General features: G+C 52.3%; 2 protein-coding genes across 5 annotated transcripts; one reads left to right on the top strand and one right to left on the bottom strand.

Annotated features, from left to right (window-relative positions):
• Positions 1-290: 290 nt before the first annotated feature.
• Zbtb4 (zinc finger and BTB domain containing 4) lies at positions 291-18,191 on the top strand. 4 transcript variants are annotated; one of them, XM_046462013.2, is made up of 4 exons: positions 291-1,777; positions 11,423-11,493; positions 11,935-13,025; positions 13,652-18,191. In XM_046462013.2, the coding sequence occupies exons 3-4, from the start codon at positions 11,944-11,946 to the stop codon at positions 15,594-15,596; spliced, it is 3,027 nt and encodes a 1,008-aa protein (XP_046317969.1). In that variant the 5' UTR covers positions 291-1,777; positions 11,423-11,493; positions 11,935-11,943; the 3' UTR covers positions 15,597-18,191. The 4 variants fall into 4 exon arrangements, with proteins under 4 accessions (XP_046317969.1, XP_046317968.1, XP_046317971.1 ...); XM_046462012.1 differs by lacking the exon at positions 291-1,777 and adding an exon at positions 3,826-3,959; XM_046462015.2 differs by lacking the exon at positions 291-1,777 and adding an exon at positions 4,422-4,535.
• Positions 897-3,657, bottom strand: Slc35g6 (solute carrier family 35 member G6). Its single transcript, XM_058584890.1, has 2 exons — positions 3,592-3,657; positions 897-1,907 (listed from the first exon to the last, which is right to left on the bottom strand). Exons 1-2 carry the CDS (start codon positions 3,655-3,657, stop codon positions 897-899), a joined length of 1,077 nt encoding a protein of 358 aa, XP_058440873.1.
• Positions 18,192-18,377: the final 186 nt, after the last annotated feature.

The following is an 18,377-nucleotide window of genomic DNA, read 5'->3' as shown; positions in this document are numbered from 1 at the left end:
CGGTATTTGTCGAGCGGCTTTCAGGAATGAGTGGGCATCTCCTGGTCTCTAATCGAGCGCTGAATTCAGCTTTGGTGCTGGATCCTCAGGCTGAGCCGTTCGAAGAGGCCTCAGCTCAGAGGCCTGCTCCGGAAGGAGGCTAGCCACTGTCTGGGAGAGATCACGGGACCGCAACAATCCGGGAAAAGCAGATTAGCCATAGGGCGGAACACGAAAATCCTAGGGGATTTGGCGGGGGGGGGGGGGGGGGGGCGGTTGGGTAGAGGGGAGTGTCAAGGAATCTGAACATTAGGAAATCCTCCACTTTATAGAATATTTCAGAAATAAGATTGGTGGGGCGGGGATCCCAAGGGATTCTCCAATAAGAGAGGTGTAGGACTTCCACCCTCCCTCTAAAGCAGAGATGACACCGACTGCATAGCCACATTCAGAATGATCCTTGTTTGATGTCAGTGTCACGTCATCACCCTGGGAGGGGGGCACAACCACGAGGAAAGGAAACCATCGCCTAAGGAAAAAGGCACACTCCCCTCCCCCAGTGCAGCTGCTGGCTCTGTCTGTTAGCCTGAATGCCCGCTGCTGGCACACTTCTGCCCCAATGCTCTTCTCTGCTGCAGTGGGGAATCCTCCCGGTGGCCCACAGCCAGCCTGCATCAGCCCCTTGGATCTGAGACCTTACTCCTTATAGTTGTGCCCTGATTCACAGGACCCAGCCTTGACTCCATATCCCTTGGTCCCCAGGCTTGTTCCAGATCTTCCGAATATCCCTCTCCACCTTTGACTCTGAGGGGTGTCCCTCTCCCACACCAGTTGTTCTCCAGGCACTTGTATGCCCATATTTGTATTCCAGTCTCTCCTCGTATTTACCCCTGTCCCCCCCCCCCACCCCCAGGCTCTCAAGTTTGATGGCATTCCTCAACCTGCCCTTCCCTCTTACAGCTGAGGTTCTGGGCAGTGATGATGGCAATGCTGCCCAACATGACCCCTGCCCCCATGATGTCAGAAGGTGCCACAGTTTCATAGAGGACATAATACTGCAACATCAGGGCCACTACCACCTCAGAGTGCAGGACAGCGCACACCAGGGCAGGGTGGGCCTTGGTGACTGCATAGCTCACACACACAAAGGAGACCAAAGCAAGGATCCCCACTGCTCCCACACAGCTCCAACTCAGAGGGTCATTGGGTAGCACAGGGGTCTGTAGCAGAAAGAGGCCTGGCACAGAGCCCAAAAGCCCCACCAATCCAAATAGGAAGGCCACTGTTGGTAGGCAGGAGGGGAAGTTCAGGGAGCGGTAGACCTGAAGCCGCAGTGATAGAGCCAGACCTCCTAGGAAAGCCAGCACATAGCCTAGGGCAGTGTAGAGGTCTGTGGTCCCCTCCTGCAGTGTCCCTAGTCCAGGTCCCACAATGATGATTAATCCCAGGGTGCTACCCAACAGGCCACACCAGTCGTAGCCACTGAGACCCTGACTCTCAAGGCAGAGGGTGAGGAGAGCGGAGTACACGGTAGAAGAACCTTTACGAACAGTGGCAGCATTGCCAGCAGGCACCACTTGAACCGCAGTGTAGGCACATCCGATGCTGAGGACGTTGAGCAGAGCATGGAGGAAGGCCCAGCCCCGGACATCAGGAGGTCCCAGCAGTGGGTCACCACGCAGCTTAAGTAGCAGGGCAATGGGGAGGTGGAAGAGGCATTGACTGATGAGCAGCTCCAGCGAAGGCAAGCGGGAAGCCTGGTAAGCCACGCGGGAGAAGAGGCCTATGAAGCCAGCAGGTAGGCCCCCACCCAGCAAGGCAACAAGCAGGCCCTTGGTTGCATCCGAGGGCCAGCAGCGCTGGTTCGAGGGGAGGTTGGGCGGAGTGGAGGCCGGCGATGGCTGGGTGATGTCCGGCAGGTTGCCAGCCTGTTAGGGAGAAAAGAGCTCGAGCATGAGGGCAATCACAGCCCAAGGTGAATGCCAGGCTGGGGTCTGGGACCCTGCAGAACTCAAAGGACATAAAAGATCCTGACAAATAGATGTAGTGGTACAATGTGGGCCTTTAGCATCTAAAGCAGGAAGTCGGGAGTGAGTGGTGCAGGAGTATGAGTATCCTGTTTTTCTGGGTAGTTCAGTCTTGAGAGGAGAAAAAGAAGGACCCAGGGATGCTGTGTTGATTTGAGAAAGCGGAGGTAGCTTCTGATGCTGTGTAGATGCTGTGTATCTGTGTGATGTCACAAGCTCCAGGGACATGTGGGTACATCATTATGAGTTTCATTTTTATGTGTCTCTAGGACCACTGGCAAGTTTTAGGGGAGAAGAAGGGAAGTTACCAGCAGCAGAATGTTGTATTCTCTATGCCCCTTATGCCCTCTGGCCCCTATACTCACCATCTTTCCTTGGACTTCCTCCTCTCCTACTGGCTCAGGGGGCCTGAGCCCCTCAGAGCTCCAGCCATTGTGACCTGGTTGGAGTGGGGGTGGAGTTCTTCTCTGGAACCTTCCTGGAGTGGGGTGGGGCTATCTTCTCATGAATTCCAATTCTGCTTGTTTCATCTTTGTTTCCATGACTCCAAAGTGTGTCTGATTCCCTCTCTCTCTCTCTCTCTCTCTCTCTCTCTTTGTGTGTGTGGTACTAGGGATTGAACTCCAGGACTCTCTACCACTGAGCTACATCCCCAGCCCTTTTTATTTTTTATTTTGAGAAAACGTCTTCCTAAGTTGCCAAGGCTGTCCTTGAACTTCCAATCCTCCTGCTTCAATCTCCCAGGTCCCTCAGATTACAGGCATGAGCCCCTGCACCCAGCTTTTCTCTATTTATTGTTGTTGTTCTGGAGATTTAACCCAGGGCACTCTACCACTAAGCTACACTCCCAGATTTTTATTTTTTTCTTAAAAATTTGAGTCAGGGTCTCACTAAATTACCTAGGTTAGCTTCAAACTTGTAATTCTTCTGCCCCAGCCTCCCAAGTTGTTGTTATTACAGGCATGTAATTTCTCCTTGAATGGCTCTGTGATACTTCTTTGGCTTTAGATTCATTTGTTTATTTGTCTTGCTTTGTTTCACAAAGATTTTAAGGAGAGGAGCTCAGAGGTCTGACTCCTCTCTCCTGAGTTCTTTCCAGAACCAGGGAGGAGTCTCTGGGATTGTCCCTCTGGAGTTTCAGGAATGTGTTTCTTCTGTGTGTGCTTTTTCTACCTGGTGTTTTGATGGTGCTGTCCAAGGAGGCCCACACCAGGGCCTCTGCATTCATGCACAAAGTATATCGATGTGGATATTTCCACTAGTGGAGACAAAGTACCAAGCTGTGCATTCATCTGCACTGGTGGTCACTGATGTGTGCTTGTTTTGTATGGCTTGGGGTTTTCCTTGTCACGGGCCTGGTGGAGTACCTTGAGCATTTCTGGTGTGTCTAAGGCATGTGGGTCTGCCATGTTGTATATATATGGCCCAGAGAGTGTGTGTACACTATTAGGCGATTAGATTGCACCCCTTAGTGAAGGGCGTGATGGGGAAAAGGCAGAGTGGGGGTGTCCCTTCCCAGGGAGTGGGTGGCTGTGTGTCCCTGCAGGGACACTGCAGCCCGGCCCGCGCCCGGCTGAGTGTTCACCCTCCCGGTGGCCCGGCGCCGCGCGTTTCGCTGCGCGCGATCGGCCGGGCGAAGGCCGTCGTACATTGGAGCCTTGTGTCGGTGTCTGCTGCGCTGCGCCGGCCTCCTCTCGGCGGCGGCGGCGCTGGGGGGGGACTGTTTCCGGGGGTGGGGGTGGGGGTAGGACCGGGGCGGGGGGGAGCCGATGATGTCAGCGGCGGCGGCGGCGGCGGCGGCGGCGGGGCCGGGCCGGGGCCGGGCGCTGGGGGGGCCAGGGCCGGAGCCGGAGCCGGAGCCGGAGCCGGAGCTGGAGGCGGGCGAAACCGGAGCGGCCGGGGGCGGCCACGGTGATGAGCCGGGCCTGGCGGACGCGGCGCCATCGCAGTCAGGTGGGCCCCGAGGCGAACCGGGCAGGGCCAGGGCGGACCGGAGCCAACTGCCGGGCCCCCTCCCCGCTGCCCGGCGCCGTGGGGGCCCTAGCCGCGCCCCGAGCCGCTACCGCTCCCCTTTGGAGTTGACCTGGGGGCTCAGGGGTCGGGGACTGAGCCTGGCCCCGCCCCCGGGCGCGCACGGCGCTGGGGGGCGACTAAGGGGGCCCTGGTATGGCGTCCGAGGGAGCGGTGGACTGGGGACGCGATTGCCCCGGGCTGTGGAAGGGGCCGTACTCACTCCCCCTTTGAAGGGTTAATTCTGCAGCCTAAAGTCCCCCTCCCCGCGGGGGGCAGGTTGGGGGTGGGGTGGGGCGGGTGTGAGCCCAGGCAAGCGCTGCAAGCTGCTGGGAGGGTGATGGCGTAGGAACCAGGCAGAGAGGGGGAGGGGTGGGCCTCTGAGCGCCCCAGAGTTGGGGTGTGCGGCGTGCGCGGGGTGCGCAGTGTGAGCGGGAGCACTGGATCTGCCGCGCCGTCGGGGCAGGGTTGTGGCTGTGAGTCTTGGAGATTGTGTCTCCTGCAGTGTTGTGGGGCAAGGTAAACCGCTCTGGGGCACCACCGTTTGCTCCTCTGGCAGTCAGGGGCCCAGGTTGGGCCCTGCCTGGGCCATAGAGATAGAAGGCCAGGAGGGGTGTCCAGTGCTGTGGGGCAGAATTACTTACAAGATGTGGCCCTATGGCTTTGGGTGACAGATGGGCATTCTAAGCAGGGTACAATACGCTGAGTGCGGAGTTTGTTCATTGTGAGGTTGTGTGTATATTTTCCATTAGCCTGTGTTTTCTTGCACGTATGTCTTGTGCTGCACATATGAACTGTGTATGCTTGCTTGTTCTCTGCATAGCTGGCATGGTGTACTTCTTATGGAAGGCTCCTGAATGCAGGGTGTATGTGCCCATTTGGAAGGGGCAGTTGTGTACCTTTGAGTTAAGGTATCACATCTGGGTGTTGTTTCTGTGGTCCTGCCAAGGTGTGGTCCACTTGTGGTGAGGACAGACTGATGGATGGGTTTGTGTGTTTGTACGGAGTGAGTTGCATGGGGGCCACACATCTAGAACTCAGATCCCATGTATCACAAGGGGATTGATAAACCTCAGGGTGTGTCTCTGGTTCCTGTGGGTCAGCTGGCATTGGTGTGAAAGGTTCTGGGTGGGATGTGCAAGTTGTGTTTATGGCATCATGGGCAGCCAAGCAAAAGGAAGGTTGTGTGTTTGCAACATTCTCTGCGGGATTCTTTTGTGACGTTGTTTGTGGGAGCCTGTCCGAGCTGTTGGGCTGGGAGGCAAGCTGGTCAGAAAACACTTGTGGGGAGGGAGGTGGCGTGACAAGGGCAATGTGGGCCTCAAACCCAAGAGACCAGCCGCAAGCTGTGTGTGAGTGCCTACCTTCTGTATGCTTAAGTGGGGGTGTGGGGCTGCAGAGGAGCTGTTATGGGAAGACAGGGAGATAAATATGGGGCAGAGCAAGGGCAGCAGGCAGGAGGCATGGGTGTTGTCAAGGTGGCACATCTCTTGTAGGGTCTTGTAGGTGCTTGCCGCTCACCCAGCCTGTCAGGGTCACCGAGAGGAGAGTCCTGGCGCCTGCAAGGGAAGTGAGCTTAGACAGTGTGGCTCCTTGGTCATGTTTATGTAAAGACCGGGTGTGACTTTTGTCACTAAAATGGAAAAAAGAAACATGAAGTTTTCAGTCTCCTCCTCCTACTTTGCCCTCTCCCTTTCTCTGCCCCCCTTGCGGGTATCTGTGACGCACACTGGGCCCCACTCTTGTGACTGGAGGAAGGTGGAAGGGCCTTGAACGGAATTTGCTCACTAGGCAGATTCCTTAGAACAGGTTTTCCTCACCTTTGGGGCCTGGGCCTTCTGTAGGGGCATGTGTATGCACATGGATGCATGCTCCAGTTGTGCATGACACTGTGTACTTCTCTTGGCCTGCGGGAGGGCATATATACGTGGAGGAAGGAGAGCATTGTGGCTGGGTCCTTCAGTCTGGGGATGGGGAGGGGGCTGGCTGCTGTGTGAAGCCTGCGGGACAGGTGCAAAACAGAAGCCCTGCACTGGAACTAAAGAGTTCTGTGGCTCTGTGACTTACTGGCACTTTGCCTAAGTGAGCCTCAGTTCCACATCTGTAAAACCGCCCTAATTATGTGTTCTACCTACCACTGACCTGGGAAACAGACCTGGACTGTTAGCTTCAGTTTGGGGGCTGTGCCTGTGCCAAGTCCTGTCGGCCCTCTGTCAGCACTGAGAATCCCCTTCCGGTTTCACTAATAGCAATGGCTGTAAACACTTGGTCAACACTAACTGAGTATTGGACACCATTCTTGGTGCCTTTTCTTACTGTTGCTCATTTAGTCCTCACAGTAGGTACTCTGATTACCTCCTTTTTTCAGGTAAGGCAATTGAGGCCCAGAGAAGTTCGTAATTTGTCCAAAGTCACTTAGCTAGTAAAAGTTAAAACTATATTTGAACCCAAGCAGTCAAGTTCCAGATCCTGTGTTCTTAATTGCTGTGCTCTGATGCCTTCCTGGAGTATTCAGTGGACCTCTCTGCACGCACACACGCACGCACACACATACACTTCTCCTCAGTTTCTGCAGAACTCAGCATCTCACCAGGAAAGCAGTATGCTTAGGTAGCACTCTCAGGAATCCCAGCCCAGCGCTTGAGACCCTAAAGATCTGCTACTTTATAACATGGGTGCTGGCCAGAGGGGCACAAAATGTTGGTAAGTCAGAGGAAAGAAAGGTTGTCCTTGTCCTGTGGGTCATAGAGGGCCAAAAAAAAGATAGTACATTTGATCTTAACATTTTGGAGGAATGTTGAGAAGAAATTACTGAGAGGGCATTGCTGGCAGGAGACTCAGCAGAGGCAAAGGCACCGAGGTGGAATATGTGGAGGTTGGAGAGCATACTGGGTGTTTAAAGAGAGAATAACACAGGCAAGATTAAGGGGAGCTTGGAGCTGGACCAGAGCCCTTGAGTACTTGGTGGAGGAGTTTGAACTTCATTCTTAAGTCAGTGGGGACTATAGACAGTTTTTGAACCTAGCTGTGTTAGTACCTGAACTGCCAGTAGGAACACTGCCTCCCATGGGAGGAAAGCTGGATGGGAAAGGTGAACCTAAAGAGGGAAAGCTGGGAGGCCTTGGCCTTGGACCATGTAAGTGTTAACAAGGACCTGTTTGGAGGCCAAAGGCGGGTTGAGAGAAAACTTGCAAAGCCATTCCCAAGCTCAGCTGCAGTTTCAGCCAGACTTGGTGACTGCTGGATTTGGGAGCGAGGGAAAGGGTGGAGTCAGACACGACACATTTAGCACTTAGCACGTGAGACCTTGTGTGGTGATTTATGTAACCAGCTGGCCTGCCGTAGGCCCCTTCAGGACAGGATCCAGCAGAATGACAGATGCAAAGATTTAACATCTGGGGTCTGCCCAGCCTGAATTCAAATCTTGACTCTGCTATTTTCAAGCTGTGTGACCTTGATCAAGGTATATCCCTCTCTGGTTCTTCTTCTATAAAATTGGGAGAATATAAATAGAATATAAATACCTATTTTGGGTGACTATTTCAAGGATATGATTAAAGGAGGCAATGCATGTAAAGCCCCTGGAAGCTTATCAGGCAAATTGTGCATGTATTAGTAATGGTCAAGTTATAATCATCATTCCCAGCTCCTACCTGACTCAGTTTGGCACTGACGGTGGCTTCTTCCTGAGGATAGACAGACTTGAAGCAGACTTTGAGGGCAAGTTCATTTATGAGAATTGTATGTGTGTGTGTGTGTGTGTTACTGGGGATTGAACTCAGGGCCCCATACATGGTAGACAAACACTCTACCTCTGAATGGCACACCCAGCTCTTAAAATTTTTTTAACCCCTTACATTGTGTGCTAGACACTGTGCTTAGGCCTGGAGATATTACAGTGAACAAAGCAGACAAAAATTCCTACTGTTGCCAGCCTTGAAGTCTATATTCTAGAGATAAATGAGCAATGTGTTTTACTAAGTTCCAAGAAGAAAAATAAAGGAGTTTAGGAAGATATTAAGTTTGGGGGGTGGGCCAGGGAAGGCCCCTGGGTAAGGGGACTTTTTGAATCAAAACTGAAGTATGAGGTTATCTGGAGAAAAGAACATTCCATGCAGAGGGAACAAGAGGTGGAGCATATCCCTGTCACAGTGGCACCTCCGGGGTCACACAAGCAGTCAAGAGTAGAGAAATGGTAAGAATAAGAAACTTAAAACCCGAGAGTCACCATCTTACCTTGAAGCCCAATTTCTGCCTCTTTTTTTTTTTTTCACCATCCCCCCCCCACCACCACCATCTTCCAGGACTGAGTTTCAAGACAAGGCACAGACTACTTTGGTATACACAGGAAATTGATTCCAGGGCTCATCACAGATATGACATCCTTGGATGCTCAAGTCCCTTCATAAAATGGCATAATATTTGTATCTAACCTATGTATATTTTAAATCATCTCTACATATAATATATAACACCATGTAAATGCTATGTAAGTAGTCACTATACTGTACTTAGGGAACAATGATAAGAAAAATAAAGTCTGTACACATATAGTTTTTTTTTTCCTGAATATTTTCAATCCTCTGTTGGTTGAATCTGCCACTTACTAATTCATTTAATCTTTTCAACAACCCCACAAGTGGGAGCTATTAATCATCTTTGCCTTATAGTTAAGGAAACTTAGAAACAGAGAGTTGAATGACTTATGCAGGATCACATAGCTAGTGTCTTCTCCACCCACCCCCTCCCCAACCCATAAAGCCTTGCAGGACAGTGGCCAGCAGTGAGGCAGTTGAACTCAGGAAAGCTGAATCCAAACCCCAGCTTGGATTCAGCTTTCCTGAGTTAGCTTGTTAGCAACAAGACCAGGAGCAGAGGGGCTGAGGCTAGAAAATATTCTTAGCATGCACAAGGCCCTGGTTCAATCCCTAGCACTGCCAAAAACCAGGGGCAAATCACTGCATCACTATATTTCCTGGACCTGAAATGAGTTTAGAGTGTTGAAATTCTCTACACTATGGTCATTTTGGATATTGATATGATGCAGATAAAATCTTTGGCACTATATTTTGCACATAAGTATTTATAAATGGCAGCTACAAAGACCATAATGACTGTAATTCTAGATGATCTCTAAGGGCCAGTCCAGCTTTGAGTCTCTGTGGTTTTAAGAAGCCCTAACAGGCCTTGTCCAAGTGTCAAGGCAGTCAGCTATACAGCTGCTTGTCTGCAGGCACCAAGCCTCCCATGGATGGTTGTGCAGGTGAGCAGGGCTGGCCATGGGTGAATGGGGACTGGAATTAAACTCTGACTTCTGCTCACCTGGAAGAAGGGGACACAAACGCTCCAGGTGGACTAGTGGCATCCCAGTAGGAGCTGTAAACATGTCCTTCATCATGGTGTAGAGAAGTCATCAGGAACACTGACTTTGAAGCCAAGTTTCCTGGGATCAGTTCCCAGCCCAACTACTGGTCATATATCTACTTGGGCAAATTACACAGTACATCTGAGCCTCTGTTGCCTTAAAATGAATAAGCTTCTGCCACTTTTCTGGGTAGCAATGAGAAACAAATGAAATAATGCAATAAAGTGCTGACTCTTGGGGTCCCAGTGGGCTGGGGGCTATCATGGAAGTTGGAAGTCTAATCACAGCCCATGGATTCCCTAGGATTCCCAACCTATTCACAGCATAAACAGAATTCCTGGTCTGTGCCTGGCAGTCAGGGTTGTCAAATTTTTTGAATAGGGGCTAGGGTTATAACTCAGTGGTAGAGCGCTGCCTAGCATGTGTGAGGCTATTCCAAAAGGAATAGCAAGCAACCCAAATGCACTGCATAAAAATAAAGAAATAAAGGTTAAAAATTAAAAAAAAAAACAACTTTTGAATATCATCTCTGTTTACCCACTTTCCTTCTTGTTCAGGAGAAGAATCAGAGCTGGCTTTTGCAGGAAAATTTAAGATACTGTGGGGAGAAGGCCTTTAAGTCCAGATGGCATGGGTAGTAAATGGGAAAAGAACATTTTGTGGGGGTTGGGGATTGCATGAGGAACTTCTGATGCAGGCCACACATGAGTATATGTGTGATGTGGACAGGGCACTCAGAAGGATGCCACCCTACCCCACTATCCAAGAGGCCAGAGTTCTCAGGCTGCCTGGAGGGCAGATAAGAGAGACCTTTCAGGTCAACAGGTCTAAATCTATGGACAGGTCCCACTCTGTATGACTTTGGATAAGGCACTGAAACTCAGATATTCAAGTAAAAGATGAGAATTCAAGGCCCTAAACTACCCACGGGGGTGGGGAAGCAGCTATCTGAGCTAGCAACTACCAAACTTGCTTTTGGGTTCCTGCTATTCTTTTTGGTGGAGGCTTCTGGCAAGAGATGAGGTAGAGGGGTCTTATTTCCCCTGCTTTTTAAGCCCAAATCCCTAGGCCACCAGGTCTCATAAGAAGTGGGACCCAAGGCTCCCCACTCTTGGTCTGGTGGCCTTTGCAGTGCCCTTTAGAGACTGGAACAAGCAGGCACTTGTCAGTGGTCTTTAGAGGTCACCTGGTACCCTAGCCAGAAACCCCTTCTAAGATTTATAGGGCTGGAAGCATGTGAGGAGACCATCTCCTAATTTGAATACCTAGTAGCTTGGTCTAATAAGAAAGCTTACATAGACTAGGCCTGATGGTGTGGTGCAAACCTGTAATCCCAGCAACTCGGAAGACTGAGGCAGGAGGATCACAGGCTCAAGACCAGTCTCAGAGCTGGGTGTGGTGGCACACACCTGTAATCCCAGTGGATCAGGAGGCTGAGACAGGAGGATCATGAGTTTAAAGCCAGCCTCAGCAACTTAGTGAGACTCTGTCTCAAAATAATATATAAAATGGGCTGGAAATATGGCTCAGTGGTTTAAACTACACCTGCTTAAATCCCTGGTACCCCCCCCCAAAAAAAAATTACACAAATATATTTTAATATGTAAATGTACCAATTGTGATAAAAGACAACATTCAAATCTTTGATTTCCTTTGAGCCCCAAGGTTGGACCAAAGGGACTTGAAAGTGATCTGACAGGCTTTCCTGAACCTATGGGGTTGGACTGTGCTGCTGTATTGTATAGAGGTGAACTGGGAATATGTGAATTATCTTGTTTCTGTACTTCCATGGGCCCAGCAGAAAAAGCCTCTCCGATAATCTTTGTGACCTTGTAGGGCTGACTGGATGAGGCTAAACAAATAACCTGACAGAGGTTCCCGGGAGGAATCAGGGTCTGCAGAGCAGTGCAAATATCCTCTCTGACCCTGACCACTGTACCAATGCCCACTCCCTACAGTCCTTCATTCCAGTTCTTGTCCTGAGGACCCTTTCCTGCCTCCTCCTCTCAGTTCTCCTGACATGGTTTCTGTTTCTCCACAGAAGGAAGAGGCTGGGCAGAAGGGACTCACTGAGCCACCCCCCAGTCCGCTCCATGCTGGCTGTGCTCTCAGGTGAGAGGGTACCAAGAGGACTATATCTAGGAAATATTAAACCTAGGGTAGCATGCCTGCAAGGGCACCCATTTTGTCCAGGCTGGAGAGTTCTGGGAAATGATTGGCAGTAGTTGTGGGAGCTTCCTTATCCTTCCAATGAGAGAGGTTTCCATTGCTTACCTGCTAGTCTGTGACTTTGGAAGTCATAGACTTCTTGACCTTTAGGATGACCTATGGTATCTCTGGCCTCTCTTTTAGCCCTAGATATTAGAAATGCTGGTCTTGAATATTGGTTAGACTTGGGTGGCTGAGTGTTAACTTCTGTGACCTGAAGTTACTCAATCTTCTACTAATTTTTGACCAGCCTGACCCCTTCTCAGTTCACTTCCCTGGTCTTAGAGGCCTCTGCCCTCTGCACAGCCTCTGAGACTCTCCCTGGCCTCTTTTCCCCATGTCTAGGCTGGCGCCATGCCCCCACCTGCAGAGGTGACGGACCCATCCCATGCCCCCGCCGTCTTGCGCCAGCTAAATGAGCAGCGGCTCCGTGGCCTCTTCTGTGACGTCACCCTCATAGCCGGAGACACCAAGTTCCCCGCTCACCGCAGCGTCCTGGCTGCCTCTAGTCCCTTCTTCAGAGAGGCCCTGCTAGCTTCAGCCCCACTGCCCCTCCCACCAGTTACTGGGGGCTCAGCTCCCAATCCTGCAACCACCACAGCTGCCTCTTCTTCCTCTTCCTCCTCCTCTTCTTCCTCTTCCTCCTCTTCTTCTTCTTCTTCCTCTTCCCCCTCTTCTCCCCCTCCAGCCTCTCCCTCTGCTTTATCCCCACCCCGGGTCCTTGAGCTTCCAGGGGTCCCAGCAGCTGCCTTCTCTGATGTCCTCAACTTCATCTATAGTGCCCGGCTTGCACTCCCTGGTGGTGGAGGGAACGGGGCAGCTGTGGCAGAGATTGGAGCTCTGGGGCGGCGTCTGGGCATCTCCCGCCTGCAGGGCCTTGGGGAGGGAGGCGATGCATGGGTACCTCCCACCCCAGCCCCCATGGCCACCTCACAGTCTGAAGAGGACAGTTTCGGGTCTGGGCCTAGGCCAGATGGAGAATGGGAGGGTGACAGGGCTGATGCCCAGGCCCCTGACTCACAGCCCCCGCTGCCACGTCGGCCCCTCCCTTGCCCACGATGTGGGAAAAGCTTCATCCATCCCAAGCGGCTACAGACCCATGAGGCCCAGTGTCGACGAGGGGCCAGCACTCGGGGGTCTGCAGGGCTGGGAGCTGGGGGCTCTGGCCCTGGTGGTCCTGCAGGAGTGGATGCCTCAGCCCTACCCCCACCAGTGGGCTTCCGAGGTGGCCCTGAGCACGTGGTGAAGGTGGTGGGTGGCCATGTGCTGTACGTGTGCGCAGCCTGTGAGCGTTCCTACGTGACCCTGTCCAGCCTGAAGCGGCACAGCAATGTGCATTCGTGGCGGAGGAAGTACCCCTGCCGCTACTGTGAGAAGGTGTTTGCCCTGGCTGAGTACCGCACCAAACACGAGGTGTGGCATACTGGGGAGCGCAGGTGAGTGGTCTGGGTCCAGGAGTGGAGGGTTGGGAAGGAGGGTCCAGGGTCAGCACTCAGAGGCCTTGGACAAGGGAGGGAAGGTGTAGACGGTGGGGTCTAGAAAGTCATCCTGAATCTGGTCTACTTATGCCCTGGCCTCTGTTCACCGGCACTCACTCACTGCCCACACCCACCCCCAGCCTCTTCCTTAACAGCATCTTGCCTGCCTGTGTCCTGGGTTAGCACTGTGGGGAAGGCCAGGAAGTAAAGAATGAATTGCCCTTACAGAGGGGACACACAAAGGCGTGTTCACCAGTACTTATAATACTCAGAACAATGCCGGGTAGTTCCATAGCATGTCCTTGTTCTTAAGTCATTTCCTAATTCTGTTATTTGTGCTTCAGAAGGCTTTGTGAGTTAGGATGTGTGATTATTCCCAGTTCACAGATTGAACAGTTGAGGCTAGGAGTTGTGCCCCTCAGGAGACTGGCAGGGTGAAGCAAAGCAGCATCAAGAGAGGGTGAAAATATGGCTGGGGGAGTTATAGGTTTGAGGGCTGCAGAGGACATGGAAACTGCCCTGGCTTCAGGGCCCCTGACTCAAGTGGCTCTGTTCCTGCCCTGTTCCCTGCTGTCCTGGCCCAGGTACCAGTGCATCTTCTGCTGGGAGACCTTTGTCACCTATTATAACCTGAAGACCCACCAGCGAGCCTTCCATGGCATTAGCCCGGGCCTCCTAGCCAGTGAGAAGACACCCAATGGAGGCTACAAGCCCAAGCTCAATACCCTGAAGCTGTACCGCCTGCTCCCCATGCGGGCAGCCAAGCGGCCCTACAAGACCTACAGCCAGGGAGCCCCTGAGGCCCCCCTTTCTCCAAGCCTCCACACACCGGCCCCTGTGGCAATACCAGCTAGCCCCCCACCCGGACCCCCACCTGCCCCAGAGCCTGGCCCACCACCCTCTGTCATCACCTTTGCTCACCCAGCTCCTTCTGTCATTGTCCATGGGAGCAGCAGCAGTGGTGGTGCAGGGAGTGGGTCAGCCACCACAGGAGGGTCCCAGGCTGCCTCAGTAATCACTTACACTGCTCCCCCAAGGCCCCCTAAGAAACGAGAGTACCCACCTCCTCCCCCTGAGCCTGCAGTAACACCCACCAGCCCGGCCACCACCTTGGTCAGCCCAGCCACAGCTGCAGGGCCAGCTACAGCTGCAGAGGAGGCCAAGAGCCGGAATCCACGGGCTGGGAGGACTCTGACTTATACAGCCAAGCCAGTGGGTGGGGTTGGTGGGGGTGGGGGTCCCCCCACAGGGCCTGGCCGGGGCCCCTCTCAGCTACAGGCTCCACCTCCACTGTGTCAGATCACTGTGCGAATTGGAGAAGAGGCCATTGTCAAGCGCCGCATCTCAGAAACTGACCTTCGTCCTGGAGAGCTGAGTGGAGAGGAGATGGAGGAGAGCGAGGAGGAGGATGAAGAGGACGAGGAGGACGAGGACGAGGAGGATGATGAGGAATCAAAGGCTGGTGGGGAGGACCAGCTCTGGAGGCCCTACTATTCATACAAGCCTAAGCGCAAGGCCGGAGCTGCCAATGGTGGCGGTGGTGGAGGTAGTGGGATAACCAGAGGACGACGGCCACCACGCTGGAGGCAAAAGCTAGAACGGAGGGGCTGGGAGGAGAGCCCCACTGTGGAAAGCCCAGTAGGGCGTGTCCGTGGTGAGCGGAGGCACCGCTGTGGGGACTGTGCCCAGTCCTTTGCCACCCTGAGGAAGCTGCGAAAGCACCAGGAGGCCCACAGTGGGGGCTCCCACAGCTCTCGGGCTGGACGGAGGCCTTCCACCCGCTTCACCTGTCCCCACTGCTCAAAGGTGTGCAAAACGGCAGCTGCCCTGAGCCGCCATGGACAGAGGCATGCTGCTGAGCGGCCCGGAGGCACCCCCACACCTGTCATTGCCTATTCTAAGGGCAGCACTGGCACCAGGCCTGGGGATGTCAAGGAAGAGGCCCCCCAGGAGATGCAAGTGTCCTCATCAAGTGGGGAGGCAGGTGGTGGGAATGCTGCTGCTGAGGAAGCTTCTGAGATGGCCTCACTCCAGGACCCTGTCATCTCAGGGGGTGAGGAGCCCCCGGTAGCAGGAGGGGGCAGCTATGCATATCCCCCTGTGCAGGAATTTCCACTGGCTCTGATAGGGAGTGGCCGGGAACCAAGTGGAGGCAGAGGAAAACCTGGGAGTGAGGGGCTAGTGGGTGTTTCGGAAGGGGACCGGATAGAGGGGATGGGGGCTGCCAAAGTCACCTTCTACCCTGAGCCCTATCCACTTGTCTATGGCCCCCAGCTCCTTGCTGCCTACCCTTACAACTTCAGCAACTTGGCTGCTCTCCCAGTTGCTCTCAACATGGTCCTACCTGATGAAAAGGGTGGGGGAGCCCTTCCTTTCCTACCAGGGGTCTTTGGCTACGCAGTGAATCCTCAAGCAGCACCCCCTACTCCCCCAACTCCGCCTCCCCCAACTCTTCCTCCATCAGTTCCCCCTAAGGGAGAAGGGGAAAGGGCAGGGGTTGAGAGAAACCAGAAGGGAGATGTGGGGTGATCTCTAGGGCCAGACCCCCCTTTCACCAGATGCCACCCTCCCTGAACCCCCTACCACTACCAGCTCCCTGGCTTCCTTGCCCTAGGGGTCCCGCCACACTCTTGTGCAGGGACTTGGGGGCCCCTGGAGCTCAGGAGTCAGGCTGCTTTGTGTGAGATTGTAGTTTTCCCATCTCCTGGGAAGGGATCTTTGGTGGTTCCCCTCTCAATCTTCCTCCAGGGAAAGGCCCCATGAGGGGCAGGGCCAGCTCCCATCCTTTCTCCAGCCCTTGGGGCAACTGAGCAATATACTTATTTGAATTTCTACTCATGGCCCCCACCAGCTCTGAATGTCTAACCTGTTCCCCTAATTCGTAAACCTAGGGGGAAACCATCTCTCTCACTTAATGATCCCCACCTCATTCTGAAGCTTTCTCTAAGTCCTTCCCCAGATGCTTCCTAGAACATTCCATTCTTTGTGGCCCAGGGCCTGGACCAGACCATTGTGATACCTGACTCACCTGCCTGGGAGCATGGCTTTGGATTCCGTTCTTCCCAAGGGTGGGTCTCTCTATCCCTATTTCCTTCACATTAAGATGCCATGCCTTCCTTGGCTTCCATGCCTTTGGATCTTCCATGCTCCTTCCCATACTCCTTCCCATACTCCTAGGCTTTGGAGGTGGCCTCGCCCAATCCAGGTCAAGGAGGTAGTGACAGGACAGCTTAACCCTCTGTTCCATGGCTGAGTACTCTTCCAACCCAGGCCAGGGAAATCTTGGCCCTACCTTGACCCTCAAATCCAGTGAGCTCCAGATTCTTCCAAGGCAAAAGAGGTGAATCGATCACACCTCTTCATGTCTTTTCATATGGCCTCTTCTGGGCTAAATCAGATTTGGGGGTCAGGAGGAGAGAGCTCCATATGGAATGGAGAAAGGAATCTACTTTCTCCCAGTTTTTCCCCTTTCCTGATGGTTTCTCCCAGACTAGACCAAATAGCCAGAAAAACGATGGGGGTTGGATGGGTGGGTAAGCCCAAGATTTGCACATGACCTTCCATCCTTACCTTTCCCCCCATCTTCCCTAGTGTTGCTCTCACCAATCACTCCAGATGGTTTTGGGGGAACCATCCTACTTTCCTGGTGGGCTTTGGGGTATCCCCACCAACTTTCCCTACAAAAGAGCACCTTACACCCCATCTTTGACTCAGTTCCCCACACCCAAAGATCCCAGCCTAGGGATGGGGTACAGGGACCTTAAATAGTCCCTAATCCCTAATTTGCACTAGTTAACCCTGGTCAGGGGTCGCTATATTTCCTTCCAGTGGGGGAGAAGACTGAAATGTTTGTTTCTAAAGCTCTTTGAAAACAGGGCCTCCCTGCTCTGCGATTGGAAGAACATTTCTCTCTCCCCCCACCTTCCCCCTCCCCCAGAAAAAAACAGCTCACAAGGGGAGAACCAGTATGGGGAAGCAGATTTGACAAATGGGAATTAGAGGAGTGTAGTTTAAAAATGGGGAAAAGTTGCTATCAAGAAAGCAGCTTTTCTCTCAGCTACTGTTTTTTGGGGCCAAGATGGCTGCCCTCTCAGCAACTGCCTAGAGGGCAAGATCATGGCTTTTAGAGGGAGGTGAATCTGGAGAGCGCCATCCTCCTGCCCCCTTTCCCTCCCAGCCTATAGGAAGGGGGAGGTGTTGGACAGGCTCCCTGAATGTTAACCAAAGAAGGAGTCACTCCTTCTTTCCTCCTCTGTCTCTTTGCACTTTTCTTGGTCTTGGCCACAGTCTGAGTGAAGAATTTCCTACTGAATGTACCAAGTTCCAATTTTTAACGGGGAAAACATTTGAAACAGGGAAAAATGCAAAAAAAAAAAAAAAAAAAAAATCACTAAAAATTCCCACAAATCTTTTCTGGCACTTTAGAAAAACTGCAAAAAATACATAATAAAGAATACATATATATATCTACACACAAATTATATATATCTATATATATACAGCGGAACCACAAGAGAGACTGAGGAAGGCCTGGAGGCAGGGGACAGATGTGATGACAGTCCCCCTGTACCCTTCACCCACACTCCTCTGAGGCAAACAGGCACAGGAGAATGGAAGGGGTTGAGGATGGACCTGGGAATTTGAATTTCAGAATAGGTCAAAATTCCAAAACCCATGGATATTGGAAGAATTGAGATTGTAAACGTTTTTTTCTTTTTTTGAAATGTGTAAGGAAAATAGCTTACAGAATTTGGTGGTTCTGGGCAATGAATGAGATTGTGGCAGAGTGGAGATTAAAATATATGTATTTGAGTGGGAGAATTTGAATATTGAGTTTCAGATGTTGGAAATTAGGGATTTTGCAATTTTGTCATTTGAAAATGATCGAGTTTTGTCAGTTTTTGCCCTCTTTCCCCATGTTCCCTGGGAAAAAGGTGATGATAAAATGGGAAGGCCACCGGTTCTGTGCCATAGCACGCAAGATTTAGAATTCTACAGACTCTAGCTCTATATGTAGTGAGGACCCAGATTTAGAGAAACTGACCAATATTTATCTCCGCATTTGTGTGTGTGTCCAACTCTCTAGGCCAATAAACCAACAAGACAAATGAACTGTGCTCCACAGTGGGATGCCAGGTGCAGTTATTTGTGTGGCTGTTGGGCTTGGGGGAAAGGGACATATTTTCCTTGTCCCACAGGGATCCTTACATTAGAAGTTGTAGCCCTATTCTCTCTCTTATGACAACAGCTTTCAGCAATTGAGTAGGTAGGTGTGAGGCTTGTTGACTCTAGGTGCTTCTTTGTAATTGC

This window comes from Marmota monax, unplaced genomic scaffold, assembly GCF_021218885.2.
Source record: "Marmota monax isolate L192 unplaced genomic scaffold, Marmota_monax_Labrador192_F-V1.1 WCK01_AAM20220418_F8-fsc00392, whole genome shotgun sequence".
Lineage (NCBI taxonomy): Eukaryota > Metazoa > Chordata > Mammalia > Rodentia > Sciuridae > Marmota > Marmota monax.
This window is presented reverse-complemented; position numbering and strand designations above follow the sequence as displayed.